The 19,227-nt window shown below is 41.2% G+C and overlaps 1 protein-coding gene across 3 annotated transcripts in view; it reads right to left on the bottom strand.

Moving 5' to 3' along the window:
- myh10 (myosin, heavy chain 10, non-muscle) overlaps positions 1–19,227 on the bottom strand; it is a 54,386-nt gene that overhangs the window by 32,397 nt on the left and 2,762 nt on the right. For all 3 annotated transcript variants that reach the window (XM_081710691.1, XM_081710692.1, XM_081710693.1), the window contains exons 3-6: positions 16,695–16,851; positions 3,757–3,784; positions 2,187–2,289; positions 977–1,006 (exon numbers count right to left, since the gene is read on the bottom strand). In XM_081710691.1, coding sequence (XP_081566817.1) covers positions 977–1,006; positions 2,187–2,289; positions 3,757–3,784; positions 16,695–16,851 — 318 coding nt within the window. The remainder of the gene's footprint in view (positions 1–976; positions 1,007–2,186; positions 2,290–3,756; positions 3,785–16,694; positions 16,852–19,227) is intronic.

The raw sequence follows: 19,227 nt of genomic DNA, 5'->3' as shown, positions 1-19,227 counted from the left end.
TACTTTCAATACATGTGGCATGTAGTCTGTAAAGAATGTTTAAAGCCCCCCATCTGTTACTAGGCTACAGAAGCAGACATCTTATGCTCCTAAAACCTTCCCAGAATGTGAACATTCTGAGGTCTTTTTTAAGAGGTCTTCTGCCTCTTACAAAACCCTTTTACCATTTATTTATCTTTTCCTCTTTTCCCCCTTCTAAAACTTCATGTAGGATTTCTATACCCAGATTTCAGAACAAGTCATCATCAGTTATGTCAACAAAAGGGCATGACATTTATATAATATAAAACAGGGGTGTCAAAGTTTGGTGATAGTTCTTCTCAGACATACCTGCTAAACCTAGTAGTTGATTGATGAGTTGAATCAGGTGGTATCAAACGCTGGTCCGAGAGGGCCAGAGTCCAGTGTTGTTTGGTGACTGACCTGCTTAAATGCATCTGATTTAACTTAATCGTTTGCTCTGCTCAGTCACACCTACTAAATCTGGCAATCACCAAACTTTGCTGGACTCTGGCCCTCCAGAACCAGACTTTGATAGAACATGCAGTTATACACACAGAACATGGAAAATATCAAATTTAATTAAAAGAATAACTTTAAAATAATAAAAATGAAATACTGGAATATCATGCAAGAAAGAATGAAGCCCTCCAGTATAGAGCTGTGCTCTGATAATCTAGATAATCTGTGCTCTGATAATCTGATAATCTATCCATATGTTACAGCATGGACAATTAAGACCAAAATCTTAGTCATTTACTGTGAAGTTTAAATTAAGAATATGAATAAGAATATCCACTCCAGTACTACCACATTCTTTACACATGCAGTGGAGCTGATTAAGCAAAGTGCAGACAGTAACTAGCATGTGCACCCAAACCCAGCTGCATTGGGCTGTACCCATGGGTCCGTGTGAGGTGGGTTAGTGGTGCATGCACATGAGCAGTGCTCAGAGGAGTGACGTAGAGGAACTTGCCTGGAGTTTCACTGCTTTAGGCGACTCTGGCTGTTCATATGTAATAGACAAATGCAAACCGTTAGCACTGTGGATCTCGGCCCCCGTCCTTGAGACCGCCAATGCACTGCAACATCTTTAGTGTTTTACTGCTTTAACACACTTGACTGAACGCATGAGCTAATTAATTATGAAACCCTTCATAATTTCTCAGTCATGCGTGTTGGAGAAACAGTAAGATATGCAGCGTGATGGGCCTCCAGGGCCAGGACTAGGGACATCTAGGGGGAATATAGGAGCAGTTCTAGACATTGAGAAGTTCTGAACACTTTTGAGATCCGTTCTGCTTTAAGATGGCAATCAATAGGACCAGTGTAGGCAGAAAGACATCTGATCTGAGGTCAGTTGCATAAAGATGCTTTGTGAAGGCCATGGAGCGTTTATTAACCACACAACAGAAGTCAGATCTCTGGGTTAACAATGCACTGCTGACACTATCCAGGGCAGCAAAGGGCACAGCAGCCTAATACTGGCATGGAGTTACACGCAGTCGCCCATTCTTTTAGACAGGGTTCATTCTATTGTGGCCAAGTCAGATATGTAGCCTGAGGTGACTCTGTTGCCCAATCAAATTATACAGTCGGCAGAATTATCATGTCTCATTATCTAACCCTATCATACCTTAACTGGAAGATCTATGGAAATAAACAGGCAAGTACAGTTATATCAGCATTCCTGTGGGACAGCTGTAACTTGGATTACTAATTTATGGTTGAAGCCTCTACAGACGTGTGGTTCCAATATATAAACCATCACCCATATATACACATACTCTGCCCAAGCCTGAGCAAGTGAGTTTTCCAGATGAAGCCCAAAAATGTTAAAATTGGCTAATGCTGAACAGCCATGAGCAGTCATGATTAGCATGGCTTATTAATTTCTGGACAGACTACTGTTGTTCTGGGCTAAAACACGTTTTAATGGAGACTTTCAGTGGTAGTCTGGAACCCACACCCTGTCTACAGTGATGAGAGGACACTGAAGGTAGGGTTGCATAGCATATCAAAGAATCGCAATCCCATAACTAATTCCATTTATAGGTATGTCTGGGGAGTCAAACTGAAGTATGTAACACTGAAGTAGTAACACTGTTACACAAATACAATGTGGATAACTAAACTGTTATACAATGTGTTGGGAGCTGTGTGCAGTGGAAGGAATGGCAACTCACTGGAATGTTGTGGTCCTTCCTGCCTTTGTGAGAGGAAGCGACGTGGGCTAGGTACTGGATTACTTTTTTAGTATTTTCTGTTTTTCCAGCTCCAGATTCACCTCTGTGTCAGAAAATTAAACAAGCCCAGTCCCAAAATCATTACATACATACAGAGAGACAGACAAAGAGACACACAAATGCAAGCAGGGTACAATAAAATCAGAAATCACTTTTTAATTTTGTGCATGTATGCAAATATAAACTAGGCATAAGTGAGTATCAAACAAACACTGATCATCTGGGCTTCAAACAAAGCAAATATAAACAAATCCAGAGGCTTAAACCTAATGTGGACCAGATCTGGTCTCTGTCATTTATTACCTCAACTTTGTCTGCAGTAGCTGAAAGCACCACAGATCTTCAGAGAGGAGAGAGAGTACTCACTTTGAGCCCGGACCACAAGCTAGCAGCCTACATCCCACACACTTCACAAGATTTAGCTCCTACATAGGCCCATTGGAATGCATACAGCAGCATGCAAATGTATTTCTCCTGTACACTGGAATGGCTAATATACACTTCAAATATACAATTATTTTTATTTTGGTCGACACACCGGTTGTCAGAGGGCAGGACAGCTGGAAGTTTGGGTCTCTGTTCTTTGTCAATTGGCTGTAAATCTGCTATTAAGGAAAGTGAAGCAGTCACTGAAGGAGATCAGCCTGCATACTACTACACTCTTCCTGCAACAGGCTTTCACAAATCAAACTTGGGTTTTTCTTTTTAACAGCTGCATTCAACAATTAAATCAGCACATTTTGGATTTCAGTGAAACTCTAATGACTACCTTTCATTTCTCATCCCAATTTTGGTATTCTCCCCCCCTGAAAACCTTACCCAGGATAGGGACATGAGTGAGACAAAAAAAACCAAAAAAAAAACCCTTTTTCTCATTTCCTTTTAATTGCGTGTCTGCAGGGTTTCTGTTTCCGTAATAAAGGGGGCTCCGAGACGCTGGCGTGCAGACAGGACAGATGAGGAGCAGGGCTGAGGGGAGTGGGCTACAGAGGCTCTCAGCAGTATATCAAGAAGCTCCCTGTTTAAAGTTGTTAAGTGCGAGATTCCTTCTTCTCTTTCTCTCCAGCGGAATGCGCATCTGGGACTTATTCTTAGATACCGATCTAAGGGCAGCCATTGCTCTGGGACCTTCTAGGGTCAAAAGTTCAGAGGTGACTGAGCTTCACTGGGTAAAGTGAGTAAACTACAGCCATTCTCTCGAAACAAACCAGCTCCTTCAGTTATTCTTGTATATAGTCTGTTTATGCCGTTAGGCACAGACCATGAGCGCACCCAAGAACAGAGGTGCTAAACAAAATTCCTAATATGCTACTCCATCTGTGTACCATAGCAGCTAATAGCAGGAAGACTGACTGACTGACTTATTGCCGAACTCTGGATGACACACATACACAGGGTCTTAAGGTGCAAGACTACTGTTGGTCTGACTGCTTCATCTCATAGGTCCAAACAAAGACCCTAAGCACAGTGAAGACAACAGACAAACTTGGATGAATGTTGGGATACTCACGTGCACAGGATGGATTGGTCCTCACGATCTGAGAGAGAGAGAGAGAGAGAGAGAGACACACAGAGACAGACACTGTCAGCAACTAGGGTTTCAACTTACTATTACTGGCATCTAAGGCTATTTGAACTGAAGGCATCAACACATCTTCAACTACAAGACCAGACCCATGCATCAGATTGCTAAAGCAAGATTACATTCCACATCTACTTCACTTTAGTTGGTCATGGATTAAGAAATATTACTCCATAAACAGGTCAAAGCAGACTTTAACATGTTTTTCCTCTGTGCAAAACAGCTGCTGGACAGAGATGCAGCTCAGACTGACATTAACCAACAGGTTACCAGTGAGAACTTTGTTCCATAAATCACTGTGTCACTGTACACCTCAGACAACAGGAACGTTTTGTCAGACAAAGTCATTCCTAGTATCAGCAGAAAGCTCTGAATTAAACCGAGCATCTTATCTGTCCATGCATCATCAAGCTGGCACTCCCCAAGCACCAGTTCATTATTCTGCAAGAGACTTTGCACTGCAACAGCTTGAATAACTTTGCAGTTTGTGACTGAATGCATCAAGCAATCGATAGAATCTTGGCATTAGTTATGGAAGAGGTCTGAGTACAGTGTGCAATGGTCACTGCACATACACAAACTACAATACACAATAAGCTCTATCTGCATAGAGTAACAAGCTCCCAGGATTGAAATAATATTCAAAAACACAGCCAAATTAAGTATGCAGAACTAGTTGTGCAATTAAATTTTACAGCGTGATCTCATGTTAAACTTCAATATCCATCTTTAGGAGCTCTGGAAACATCATCCACAAAAACGAAATTAACAGAATTAAGCAAACCGTGCAGTATGGTTCAGTTTGATGCTAAATGAATCAGATCTCAGACTAATGGAGAAGAATCAGCCAATTTAGCTCTCTGCTTTGAGCAGGCAATACAATAATTCAACTATATTGTTGAATTATTCAGTCATTTCTGCTTAGCATACATTTAATTTGCAGTCAGTGAAAGTGACGTAGTGTGAATCCTGTCCGCCATGCGGTGCAGCAAGCCGAGGCCAACGCAAGAAACCCACACAAGAATTTGTGATGCAGACCGCCACGGTAGTGCTGCTTTTCCCTCCCACAAATGAATATTAATTTTCACAATAGCATGTCAGTTTTTTAAAAATGTTTTAAAAAAACAATATTAATTATATAATCAAATTTAGAATATTCGTTGATAGCAGCATTACGGATCACTGTAAATCCAGCATTTATTATGAGGCTAATTGAGCATTAAAGCAAATTACTGGCAATACCACATAAAAGGTCTTTTTAGGACAAGTTGTGCCAGTGCTGAGGGTCCTGGGATAAGAGCAGTCTTCGAAAAGCTGTGCCAAGTCAACATGTACTAAATTTACAGCAACCTGTTTGCCAAATTCTTATTTAATAAACTCTGAAGCCAACCCCCACAAACCCTTCAACCATCACACAGTACCAGGTTCAGTCGTTCTTGTAACAAATTCATTACATCTGACGGCCTGAAGGAAAAAGCTGATTCAGACTTGGGCTTCAGTCTGCTGTCTTAGGAAGGACATTCAAGTTGATAAGTGCAGCAATTAGCTGTGCAGTCCAGTGCAGCCAGTGCAAATCCAGCTATTGAGTTTGTACTGAGATCTCAATGACGGACAATGCAAATCAAACAGTATGAAGGGGAAATAGCTCAGTAACAGCATAAACCCCCCATGTCTCTCTCACTTATGAGCTGATTTACTCAAAAAGCATTTGATACTCCCTGTAGCCTAGTGGCTTAAATAAAACACAACAACATTAACCACTCACACTTCAGGATTATGATACAATATCACTGAGAATTATGGAAGGGCAATACGGTAAGACTATATATGACGATACTTAGACATTCTTGCATCTTAGGTCTGATGTTAGAGAGGCAATTGGGGTTGCAAATATATCATTTCAGCATCATAATTGCAATGTGCACACGCAAGTCACAGCAGGATGTCATGCTGCTTTTTTGCTGCTTGTTAAATGAAAAACTCACACGGTTCCATGACCAATCTATAAGTGAAGTCTGTCTGATGATTTTCTCCAATTTACGAGTTCTTGGATACTCAGAGTTTGAAGCTGCTGAATGACATGCAATCATTCTTGAAGAACCAAGCATGTAGTTCGGTTCCCTTTTTCTGGACCAAACAAGAAAATTACGCACCTGCTCAGGCGGTCTCGGTCCTCTTATTTGGTGCTCACCAAAGTTTGAAAGGAAGCACTTATGCTAACAAATCGCAGTAACAGATCAAATCACGCCATGCCTAATTTTAAATCGAACCAAAGCTACCAATTCTCAAGTTCAAGTTCGGTTTATTTGTCACATACATAGTCATACACAGTATAGCTCGCAGTGAAATGGTTGAGAGTGCTCTGTCCAAACTGAGGAAAAAGAAAACTGGTGCATAGAGAAATATATATTCTATATATGTACAAAAATATATTAACAATGTATTCTGAACCCACTTCTGAAGTCATCTTGGAAAAATTCCTGTATTTTTCAGAGTGCAATATTTATTGCAGAAGAAAATATTGCAATGGCAGTTTTTTCTAGTATCATGCAGCCCTAGAGATAATGCACTAGCAATAAAAGTGTCACGTAGCTGTTTATTGCATTATAGCTATTTTTACAATTGTAAAAAGTACAAGCACAAATATTTCAGGAAACACGTCAATACAAAAAGTATCAAAAAGTACCAAAAACAACCAACCACCCGGAAAGAAGTAAGATATTAGGGTGTAAATGTAATAGAATGAACAGGTTACTTGTTACTATCCACACATGCATGCAGACATAGGCACGCACGGACCCCCCCCCCCCCCACCACCACATCAAAGGAGGAGGAGTCACTGTTCCTGGATATCTGAAATTACAGACAAAACCCGTGAGTCTACAGTAAATGGGTTTCTGTGCTCAGCCTGCCTGCTCAGGCCCCAACCATGCAGAGGAGATAGTAAAGACTGGCCAGCAGCCCAGACAGTGTTCCAACCCTTGGGCCAATCCTTGCTACAACAGACTTTCTATTCGTACTAACGTGGAGTGTTTTTAATTAATTAATTTTTTTTTTAAAAGAAGAAGCCTTGTCCAGGATTCCACTGCATGACACTCGCTTTCATTACTTTCCATAAAGCTGAGCAGCCCTGACCTAGCAGGTCATATCCACATCCAGTAAAGGCTCAGTGACATTTCCCTCCAGCCAGCGCTGCTGTGGACACATCTCTGCTCATCCATGCAGCCATGGCTATATCTGAATAAGCACTGTTAGCCTACGTGAAGCCACAGAACCTCAGCGACTGACACAATGTCTTCCCCATTGGTTCCTTTCGGGAGAAGCGGGTCACTGGCCCCTTTAATCCCTGTTGGGCAAGGGGGAAGCCTGCAGATGAAACGATGCTAAGTGTGTTCCTGCTGCTGTGGCCATCAGTCAGGTAGGGCAGGGCTAAGGTCAGCGAGGGACACAGCTGAACACATTATGAGAATTACACACAGCCTGCTGAGACTGATCCTAGATCAGTCAGCCTAAGACTTGGTCATTTCAAACAGATGAAATGCTCACAAAAACTTTGAGTTTGAGTTTAATCAAGACTACAGCAACACATCCCCTGCCGCAATTTGAAGCATCAGATAAAATCCAACACATCCATCCCCTAGCTATGAGAGGTCTCGTGTTCCAGAAGCTCAAGAGAGAACATTCCTAACAATGTTGAGTTGTAAAGGAACCACCAGGCTAACTGAAGAAAGGGCAAATTCCAGATACAGCCACAATCCTAGCAGAGCACTACATCACACAAAACGCACAACCCCCCCCCCCCAAGCCATCCACTCAAGAAAGCCTAGGATTGTGAAGAATGGCCTCTGCTATCTGTCTAACTGCAGGAAGGGAACAAAATATCAGAGTCTGAAGTGGACTCTTGACTTCCTTTCACTGTCTCCTCGGACTAAGCCTTTAAAACAGCTTTCTGAGAAGTGACGTGCTGTTTACTGGGATTCCTGAGAGGGTAGAAGATGCCAGAGAATTTATGTAAAACAGGGATGCAACCATAAAACTAACAGCAAAAAGCTAAAACACTGCTATAAAGTTGAAAACAGTAAAGCAAAAAAAAAAAAAAAAAAGTGAGCTGTGACTATCGAAAAACAAAGCATGTTTTTGCATGGAAACAGAATTTTAAAGCTGTTACTAAAAGCTCCATGCTTGGTCCCACACAGACAAAAAAAAAAATGGTTAGAAAACTTCACTAATGTTTCTATGTATGATTATGTTCTACAGATTACTCTCTTGCCTAAGACTGAAAGATCATTGAGGAAGTGGGATTCTGAGTATACAAACCAGACTTTTATGATTGTTTGAAGAGGAAAAAACATAACCCATCTCAAACATCATCCCATGTGACATCAATATATTAACAGAATCAAGGAAGAAAAAGCGTGTGGGCTCAAAGCAGAAAATTACCCATCAGTAACTGCAGATGGGAACCTGGTTACTAGTTATGTAGTTCAGCTATAATAGCTAAAATATACAACGTATGATGTGAAGGCAGACTGGCCTCTGGTCAGTAATTACAACTGGGGTAATGTCTTCCTCCACACAGCCCTCACCCTGCCTCAGCCAGTCCACACCCCTCCACAAGATTAACCAGCCACAGCATTCCACAGATTCCACACTACATCAACCAGACCAGACCAGAGAGACAGAAAATGGAGAGAAAGCGAGAGATGCAGAGAAACCAAAACAAAATAAAGCCTAGAGTGACAAAGACAGTGAGACTGAGATGGGCCTGAGTACGTGTTAAGGATGGGGTAAGGATCTTAGGGCCGTAGGGTACGGACATGCTGCTGGAAGGGAGGACGACTCTGGTGGAGGCAAGACTGGGTGCAGTATATCAGAGCTGCAGACAAAAGGTCTGTCCACTTCAAGCTGACGCTGGCGGTCAACTCAAAACACACACTAAACTGTCAGCTTGTGACACATGTATGCCTGCAGCATATGTACCGGGGAAGCATGCAGGCTCAGTTACCGATGCCTGTTACAGATACATTCCATTCTCCATTTGGCACACAGCTGTACAGACCCAACAGGGCCATTACATGGACAATTGTGGATTCATCTGTACTGCATACTGAACCACAGCCTCCGGCATTTGGCAGACGATATTATCCAGAGAGACTTACAAAAGTGCTTATTCAGGCTTTACAAGATGAGGTGTGTATTCGAATGAAGTTTGAACACATGGAGACCCAGTGTTTAGACAGACATGGCAAAGACTGCTCAATGGCAAATTGTTCTTGTAACTAGTAGCAACCTAAATGCTACATCAAAAATGATCAGATGACCTTGCTTCATGTGTGTTTGGAATTTAAAACCTACAAAAGTCCAGTTTGACTAACTCAGTATTAAGCTAAAACCCATGCCAAGCCAATGGCATGAGCCATATGGCAAGAATGAAAAACACATTTGTAGATCCAAATACTGATTATGAAAATATCAAACATTTACCAGTCTAGTGATTAACAGTGGATTAACTGCTCAAAATCATAATGGAATTGGGTGCTAGCCACCCAATCATCCCAACAACTTCAACGCCTAAAAGTGCTTTTATGTCGCAAAAAAAAAAGATGAGATGTGAAAACTGCAGCAAGTTCAGTGACAGGATGGGGGCATTACCAACACATCACCCAGCTGTCCCTGATGAATCCTGCAGGAATGTAGCATGTCACTGTTTGAACCATCCAGCTGCTACCAAAGAATGCTAAGGAATCTGCCTCAGAGATCACTAATTCCCACAAACCTAGTAAGGTCTGAGCAGCTGCACACCAAATATGCCCATTCTGTATTCACTCGCTCAGCCTTCTCCTTTTGCCAAAATGTACGTTCAGACCATGAACTTGAGATCCTGGGCAGGACCACATGTCTGGCATAACATTTACAAACATGTTAAGTAGAGTTACAGTATACATTCAAAATATTCAAAGTCTTTCCAATGTAAAAAATATACCAGTAGTAACTGTGGTGAGCCAAGATCTGCCTTTGGGCCACTGTTAACAGAAGAGGGAGCTGATCCCACACCAGAAGATGGACCCCACCAGTATAGACCCAGGCTCCCAAAATGAGCGAGTGACTCATTCACATAGAGACAAGACTACAAGGCTCATCACCGAGCCGGAATAACGAAAGGGACTCGCATTCCTGAACGCTGAAGAAAGCCCGGTCCCTGAATGTGCTTCGTCATGCACACTCACCGAGGCATTGTGGGATGTGTGACCTCAGAAAGGCAGCCGTTTGTGCTCCCTATGGTGAGAGAAACGGTGTGGGCTGCAGAGAGATGCACTGCTCCCTGCCCACCTGCTCCACACCACCGACCTGACAGGCACATCACTCACTGGGTCACAGCTGCTCGTCACTAATGCCCCTGATTCCCCTCGCCACGCTGGTGCCCTGTGGCAATGGCTGAATTTAGCTGATGGAAGAGGGATATGATCCAATCACTGGATATTTGAGACAATGGCTAAATGGAAAATTACAATAGGGGCTCGAGCACTACGTGCCTGGACCCTAAATATCATTTTGGCACATACAAAGTATCCCAGGAGGAAATAGGACATCGAATTAGAGGGATATTTAGGGAGAGAGACATTACAACATCATTGATGGGTGGAAAGAGTACCATGCATCAAGGGCAAATGGAGAGAGTGCAGAGAAACAGGACGTTTCAGCCAGAGGTCTTTCGTCAGCTGTTTCTCTGGAAACCTTATGCACTTAACTACAATTTTTAATAATATCGCTACATTTTTTACTATAGTACATTGCAATTTCTCAACTGAAATCTCCTATGGAGACGTACATTTTGGCCAAACCCAAAACTGCATAATATTAAGCTTTTCATAGTCTGAACAGCAAACACTCAGACATAATAGTTTGAATTTTATATCAAACATTTAAATAAATTAATGAAAGGAAGCATTATTATTTAAATATTCATTTTAAGTTGTTACTTGAAAAATTACCTAAACAGGAAAGTATCTAGAAACTAGGTTTTGATTATTTAATTTGTACCATTTCAAGAATCACCCAATGGTTTGGAAAATTTTACTAAAAGTTAAAATCATACACAAATTTCAAATGAAAATTTCACAGGCCATTTTGAAAAGCTACAAGAATCAAGAACACGTTTCAAAAGTACAAGCCCAAGGCAGCGTCACAGGATACTGACAATGATACTGAGACCATAATAATGATTTGCTCAAGACCCATCCCCAAGGGCTAAAAAGAAATGCAATCCAAAGGCCAGTGGACCACAGGAGCAGTGACCACCGTTTGCTCAAATCGGTTGCTTGGTTCATGCCTCACTTGGCTACTTAGCCTAGTTTATCCAGATAAAAATAGACTGCACTGAATCTAGATAAAGCAGATCTGGTCATACTGGTGTGTAAGGGGGGGTAATGAAAGGATGCTGCATGAGAATGTATGTTTAGCAGCTAGAGTTCCCTGCCACTACTGGATTTTCACTGCACCCTTCTATGCTCTGAGGGACAGGTGTACAATGGCTGAAAAACAGCCTCAAACCAGCCCTGACTACCATTACTGTGCTACCGTTGAAATATAGCCGATACGCTGCAATTCAGAGGAACTCTGTGTGCTCCAGTAGATAAAGGATAGATGGGTGCTTGCTGCAAAGCCCTGGCTTCAGTTCAAAGAACACAGGACTGAAACATATTACTGTTCATTTACTGGGCCTATTGATAGCAGGTGGGACAACCCCAGGAGACTATAGTTGAACATACATGCCTGGGCAAAATAAATGGCCAAAGTCTTAACACAGTCTTAACAAATAATCAAAAATCTTCAAATATCCAGACATGGTAGTTTGAATTTTATATCAAACATTTAAATAGTTTCATGATTTGATCTTTTTGCATACAAAAGAGGACTATAAGTGAATTTCCATTTCCAGCTTTTTATCCCAACATTTCACTACAACAACAACAAGTAAAGTGTGACAGCATTTTTAAAGTTCTTGTTCATTTTAGCCCACTTTTTCACCCAGGGGTTCACACACACACACACACACACACACACACACACAAACAAACACACACAAACAAACACACACAAACAAACACACACACACAAACACACACACACACAAACACACACACACACAAACACACACACACACACAAACACACTAATGAAAACAAACTTAAATTTCAAATTCACCAATAGGCCCTAGAGTGAGGATTTCCCCTCCATCTCCAACAGCCTGATGACTAGGGTACAGAGAGGGGGTGAGAAAAGGGGAAACAAAAAGCCCAGCAAAGTGGCACACTTTGTCTCCAAAGACACTTTGGTGGTCTCCAAAGATGAGCTGTTGAAGCCATTTTCTGCTGAACTCAGATGTTTTCATTTCAGTAAATCAGCATTTCCTGAACACGCGTTCCACACTTTGATATAATTAGCCCTTAATAGCCCAGTGGCTACAGTCAACAGCCAATGAGGGGGATTATAGAAAGCACCTTGAAACTTAATCTAGTGGGGAATGTCTGATGTTCAGTTCTTTGGGGGAGAGAATGTTACAAAACATGAGTCTGTACAAGCTAAACCTCACTTAAAATGTTCCATCAGGGTTTACAGTGGCATCTAAGGCACGCTGAAATTAGACATGCGCCTTAAACATAGTGAGGCTGCCTTCAGCATTTTATTAACCCATCTGCACTTTGATCTCTGGTACAGCAGGGCAGGGGAAATTGGCTTCTCAAGACTATGATTACTTTCAACACTCAAGGTCAGACACAAGACCAACTATGAAGGAGACCAATGACCTCATACCCAGCAGTCAAACCACTTCGCTCAATGAAAGAGGGATCAGTTACCATGCCATGGCCGCTGCCACTCACCACGGCGGGGAGGAATGTTCCCCAGGACTGAACTGTGAGGGGAGATTTAAAAAATGGAAACAAAATTACCAGCTGTGCCATTTTGAGAAATAAAATGTATGCTCATTAGGTTAACGGTTAAAATCCTCACAGCTTGTGACCCCCTAAAACGAACCAGGTTAGCACACTTCACTAGGGAAATGAGCCAGCCTGGTTTCAACCTGGAAGCTAATTACAGTTGGCAACCACACTACAATACACCTCACAAGTGGTTCCTCACCAGCTAAACAGATGTAGGTTTTCTGGTAGATACACTCATCAGTGGGAAAATACTCTCTTTGGTATTTCAGAGCATCCATAGAAGCAATCCAACCATGTATTCTCATGATGTGCTCATACTCTTGATGGGATTTAAAAGATTCAAACAGTGCATCTCTTGAACCAAAAAGTGTGATCACAAGTGTGATCCTAATTGCCAGCATGTTTGCAAGCTGACTGGTGACTGGTGACAACAGGCGTAGTAACACACAGAAGAGAGCGAGGACCTTCCACTTACTTTAACCCTGTAATCCTCAAGGTGTTGGAGCATGTAGCACTCCTGTGTGTGTGTGTGTACGCTTCAAGAAGTAGTCATTGGGATCTGTGAATCCCAGCCAAGTTCGACCCAGCACACACTGACCCCCCATCCCAGTTCCACATACCCCCACCCCCCAACCCTGAGCTACACAAAGGCTTCATTGTGCACCACAATGCAGGTCAGCCACCCCTCCACAGCCCGCCTGCCCTGCCTCCAGTCTGGGAAGTGTGTGGCCCGAGTTCTGCCGCTCCTGCTCCAACCACAGAATCTGCTCCTCTCCAGGAGCCACCATTTTATCTCCACTACACCTCCTATTGTCGCCACTCTGAAAGAGCTGATGGAAGAACAACAGCTGAAAGAATAGACTCTGGAATGTTCTGGAAAGAAAGTCCTATGCAATGTCTGAGGGTCAAAACTTTAAAAAGGTGCTTTAGTCAATTTCACCCCCCCCCCCCTTTTATTACTAATGTCACAGACTGTGAAATATGTAGAATATAACAAAACATTTATTTTAGCAGTGGCATCAGCAAATGTATATTAGGTGCCTGTTTGGAAAAACCGTGTTCCGGACCGGAGGCTTGTTATGTGTTTACATTGCCCTTCTGTGTCACTTCATAAGACACTCAATGAATGCCCCAATACCTCCAACTGCAATCTGTGAATGGCAGAATCCAGTAAATGACCAGGTACTTGTACTGTGGGCAAAAAGCAAACAAACAAAAAAACAACCCACACTGTGCTGTAAAACTAAATTCACAACAAAAGCGAGAGTAAACAGAGGAAGTGCTTTTATGAAATGAAAAGAACTGGTACTTGCAACAGGGATGAAGTTGGACACAGAATTAACTACATCTCTCCCAGACAGGTATTTAAACACAGTCTGTATAATGCATTGAAATGACTGAGTGACAACGAAACAAGTAGATAAATCTCTCACTTTGGGAGCTGAGTAAAGTAATGCTTTAGGTGAACCAACTTCAGAAAAATGTGTGTAATGTTAGTCAGCTGCATCCAATTCCCTTGTAGCTAACCATGCTAACTAGCCAACATAGGTAGTGACAAACTCATGGGCACTCATTACAAAGAAACATTGGAAAGGAAAAACAAATCAATCAGCTATTCTTACAGCAGCAAATCACTATGAGCCGAATTCTAAGGTGTTTTAAGGTTTATCATTTCACATCAAGATGCCAAATTTGGTTTGTGGGCAACACCACAGAGTAAAATGCTAGCACCATCTCACCCCCCAGGCATGGGAGCTTAATGCCTGCTCTGGACAAATGCCACCACTATACCAAGAACAATTTATAGAGTACTTATGTAACAGTAAGTCCCTCTGAAAAAAAAATGCAATAGTACGTCATCATAATTTGTCTTAATTTTTATTAATTAATACAAGATTCTTTCACCAGACTCCATGACCTTTTGCCTAAATGGTGGTAGCAGTGATAAAAATAGCACTTGTGCTATTTGTATTTTAACAATTCTCTTTTTTTTTTTTTTTTTTATTCTATACTCCACTAAATGGGAATTTAAATAAAACTACAAAGACTGTCAATTTTATTTCAAAAGAATTGATATCTATACTGGGTACGCTATACAAGAATCACAGAGCTTTTTAAACATGCTGCTCTAAATTTGACCCAAATCAAACCTATAATACAGCAATCTTTTGCATTCATCTGACTGACTTGGACAATTAAGAACATTTTTGGTCCTAAAACGTATTGAGACATAATCCAGCTGCAACCACCACAAACACACACTTATAGCAGGTATAACGGTACAATAACAGCTGGGGAAGAATCAAGTTGGCTGTGGCAGCCAGCTTGGTTCTTACCCAGCTGTTACTGTATCTGAATACTTTCAGTCTCCTAGAAATGGAAGCTTTATGAATAAAAACAGGCTACACTTCACACAGCATAGTTATACATACTAGGGTCATATCATTAGACTGACAAAATTGGTTGACTACGTTTCCAGAAATTTAACAAGATCAATGGAAATCCTCTTGATAATGCACCGGTCCTACTACACACGACATTTAATTTTGACTATTCTATTTCAGCTGGCTTGAACTGGAGGATTACTGTAATAAGTAGTGTTATATTGGTAATATATGTAAGCAGCTCTAGATAAGAGCTCCTGCCAAAATCCTTAAGTACAAATGTAATATATGGCCTCACTATTATTCAATTATGACTTGAATTTAACAATTCATTATTTCAAAAGGTTCAATGCAATGATCCAGGAAACAATCATCCCAAACTTTAATAGGATTTGATTCAAATTAGGTTACTGCAGGATGAATGAACCTTTTTTATGCTGATGGACAGTGTGGAGCTAAATGTTAACATTAAATGCCCCCGCCCCCCCGGCTTGCTCTGTGACTGAGCAAACTCAGAAGCTAAATAATACTTTGTTTATTTATTTAGTTTTAATGAATACTAAAATTAATTACAATAATCTATAATGAATTCTAATAATCTCTAAAACTGCTGCTGAGCCTACATCTTTAGATTGGTGCATGATAGCCCACTGATTTAAAAAAAAAAATAAAATAAAAAAAGCCCACCCCTACAAGCCTCTTATACTGAAACCCATCAGGACAGCAAACACTGATCCACCTCTGCTCCTTGGCTGAGGTGTCTGAGCCACTGATGCGGATCATTTTTGCTTTCTTTATTCAGATATGCATAATCCCCCAGCTGGAGCTATAAAAACCCAGAGCCCACCACAGAGAAACCAGAGAACACACACACAGCCCATCCCACTTTCTTCTCTCCTGGTCCTGCATTCCAGATGGGGCAAGCAAAATGAATTTCTCTCTAGGAGTGGAAAAACAAACCAAAGTATAACAGATACCATTGGAAATGCTGCCTGTCCTATTTCTTGTGCCTACGTCATCCAATGAAACATGAAGTACAGCCAACATAACTAAATAAGGCAAAAGGATGGCCAAAACAACAACTGAGAATGCGAGTAAGTTCAGGGGATCTTGACTACTTAATGCATGACGAAGAAGGGGGAAAATCATCTGCAACATTTCACAATTCTTTTTACTCCGATAATGAGCAGAGTGGAGAACTCGACTACAACTGAACTGCAGTTATCTCCAGCTATCAGCAGAAACAATGCAAGTGCTGGACCTGGTTCCGCACAAATAAATTTCCCAAACCCCACTGAACACAAACTAAGGCATGGAGTGCCTTCTTCATGGAAACACACGGCCATGTGCCAGTAACCAGTCAACAGCAGAGACTGGAAGCAACAAGTAAGCTGGCATTTAGCCTACTTTTTATTTTCACAGCACAATAATTACAGCAACACCATTGTAAGATTGCAGTTGCAACACCAAGCTATGCAATCAGAATATGCCCATCATTCACAGACTTGCTGCGTTGTTGGTTTATACTCAGTAGTCTTACCTTGTAGCATGCATCTGTAGGCAGACTCAGAAATGGCATAGATATGGGGTGGCATTTCATGCCTCTTCTTCCCCCTGTACATCTCGATGATGTTCTCAGAGTATATGGGAAGATTTTTGTATGGATTTATCACCACACAGAAGAGACCAGAATAAGTCTGCAAAACAAAAACAACAACAAAAAAAGTGAGATTCATAATTTAAATATTGACACTAGTGCTTACCATTACCAACCTTTCTCATGCAAGTGAAGAGCTCAGACAACAAACTTTCATTTTAAATTATACTAATATTTTTTGGCAATTGTGTTCTGTCAATTCTATAAAGCTCCCCTCATGTTAATATCTTCCATTATTTTTCTTCACAATGAAGATTTTTCATAGGTCATTTGATGATACTTAAAGGGGAATGGCAATGAGGTGACAGTGACTGGCTTTGTTGACAGCCGATACTGACGGTAAAACATGACCATACAGGCAGCAAACTTGACATCAGCTATATTAAGTGTATATTAAGCTCCCATGCCAGCCACTCTGGTGGCTTCAAAACTTCACAACTGGGGTCAACAGAGATGTACAGTCCATACAGTCTATGAATGCTACTCACATTTAACCTTTATTTAGCAGGTATGTAGATAAGTTAGCTACGTGACATGCGCACTGCACCGTGCAGGGAGCACGCCAGTTGTCATTGTGCCCTGTCAAAATAGCAGCAGCCGATTATTCCATGTTTTAATTCATGCTTAATGAATGGCCTATAAAACAGCAGACTACCTGGGTCAGATCTCTTGTGCTCCTACATTAAAATTCCATGCACATTTTTAGAAAAGAAAAGACAAATGTGAGGAGTTTAGTTGCCCTGTAGAACCCATATCTGTCTCCCTGTGTGTTTTAAAGATGATTACTCAAATAGTAAAAATAAATAAATAGATTTTTATTTTGTGTGTGTATATATATATATATATATATATATATATATATATATATATATATATATATATATATATATATATACACACACACACACACACACACACACACACACACACACATACATACATATATATACACACACATATATAATAATAATAATAATAATAATAATAATAATAATGTTTTTTTAACTTAACAACTTTTGGGCTTTATTATCCACTTATAATTATAGACTGAGACTAGCCATTAAAATGAACAAGATAAATACTAAATATATGACAATTTGTGCTAGTCAGTCATTCACTGAAGGTACCTGTTCCACAAACAGGAAATTCTTTAGCTGAATGGCACTGGGAATTTCCTGCACTGGGTTCATCACACACTCAGGATTTATTCTGAGAGACACTGGCTGCAAACGTTAAAATGTATATAGTTTTGGTAAAATATTTTAGTGATGGAAAAACGCTAGTTTGAATGGAGGCGACTGCCATCCTGGGTTGAGTGATAAAAGCTGGTAGTAGGAGGAGGTGACTATAGGAGGATGTGACCATAGGAGGAGGTGCATACACACTTGTCAGGAGTGAGACAATCCCTGTCTGCTCATAAAAGTGTGTGTTTGGGGGGGGGCTATGGCTAGTGCTGTCTTACACCGCCCCCTATGCTAGACGCTAGACAAAGCTAAGCAGCCAGAAGATCTGATGGGAACAACAGGACGATGACTCAGGAGCTCGGTGGCCAGGAGTGAAATCTGCATGGCCTTCGGTAGTAGCCTGCATTCTCTCTCTCTCACACACACACACACACGTTATATATATAATAACATGCAACACAGACAAAAACAGAAAGGAAGATAAAATTAAAGAAGACTTTGTGGAATGAGTGGAGACCTCCTGTGTTCAGAAAAAATGACCTAAAATTTTAAGGCCAAAATAACCCACTCAACCTTTTACTTCGAAACAGTGTAAACCCAGACCTGAGGAAGACTGGCTAGAAAGCAACACCCCCCCAACCCCAGACACGCAAAGGGCAAGAGAAAGAATCTTCTAAAAACATGTCTACAGGAGGTGCTGGACATACAGACACAGGCCAGGTCTGGTCATTGTCAAAACAGCACCAGGTCTGTGCTAATGTTAAAAAAAGGAAAATCAAAAGCTAATGAAACACAGGACGTTCAGTGCTGTACACAACAGAATTGTGGGAAAAGGGACCACCATGACACTGCGTTCCTCTCAAATTCATCTCCAATTTGATGTGTTATAACAGAAGGTGAAGAGATTGCATTGCTTCAGCAGACAAGTTAGCTTCATGACTAAACTTGAAATTGAAACATGCTCGTTTTAAGCTTTTCCTTAATATTAAATACAGCTGTCATCATTCTTGATCCAAAACTGAAGAGGTGCAAAAAGCATGCCAAGCATGTGGGCAGAGGAGTCAAGAGCCTAGCGTTCCACACCACAGCCCGGGAACTCAAGTTTAAACCCTTTCCCAAATTTCCACCTGGGTAATGAGTCAACACTGGAACGTGCTGTTCCCAGTGAGAGGCTGGTAAAGCATGGCAGAGTTGGAGCAAGGCACTGCTGTCCACGCTCTCCTACATCAGTA

The sequence above is a fragment of the Electrophorus electricus genome, chromosome 3 (genome assembly GCF_041902795.1).
Source record: "Electrophorus electricus isolate QZ-2024a chromosome 3, ASM4190279v1, whole genome shotgun sequence".
Classification (NCBI taxonomy): Eukaryota; Metazoa; Chordata; class Actinopteri; order Gymnotiformes; family Gymnotidae; genus Electrophorus; species Electrophorus electricus.
The sequence above is the reverse complement of the archived record's forward strand: the minus strand, read 5'-3'. Positions and strand labels throughout refer to the sequence as shown.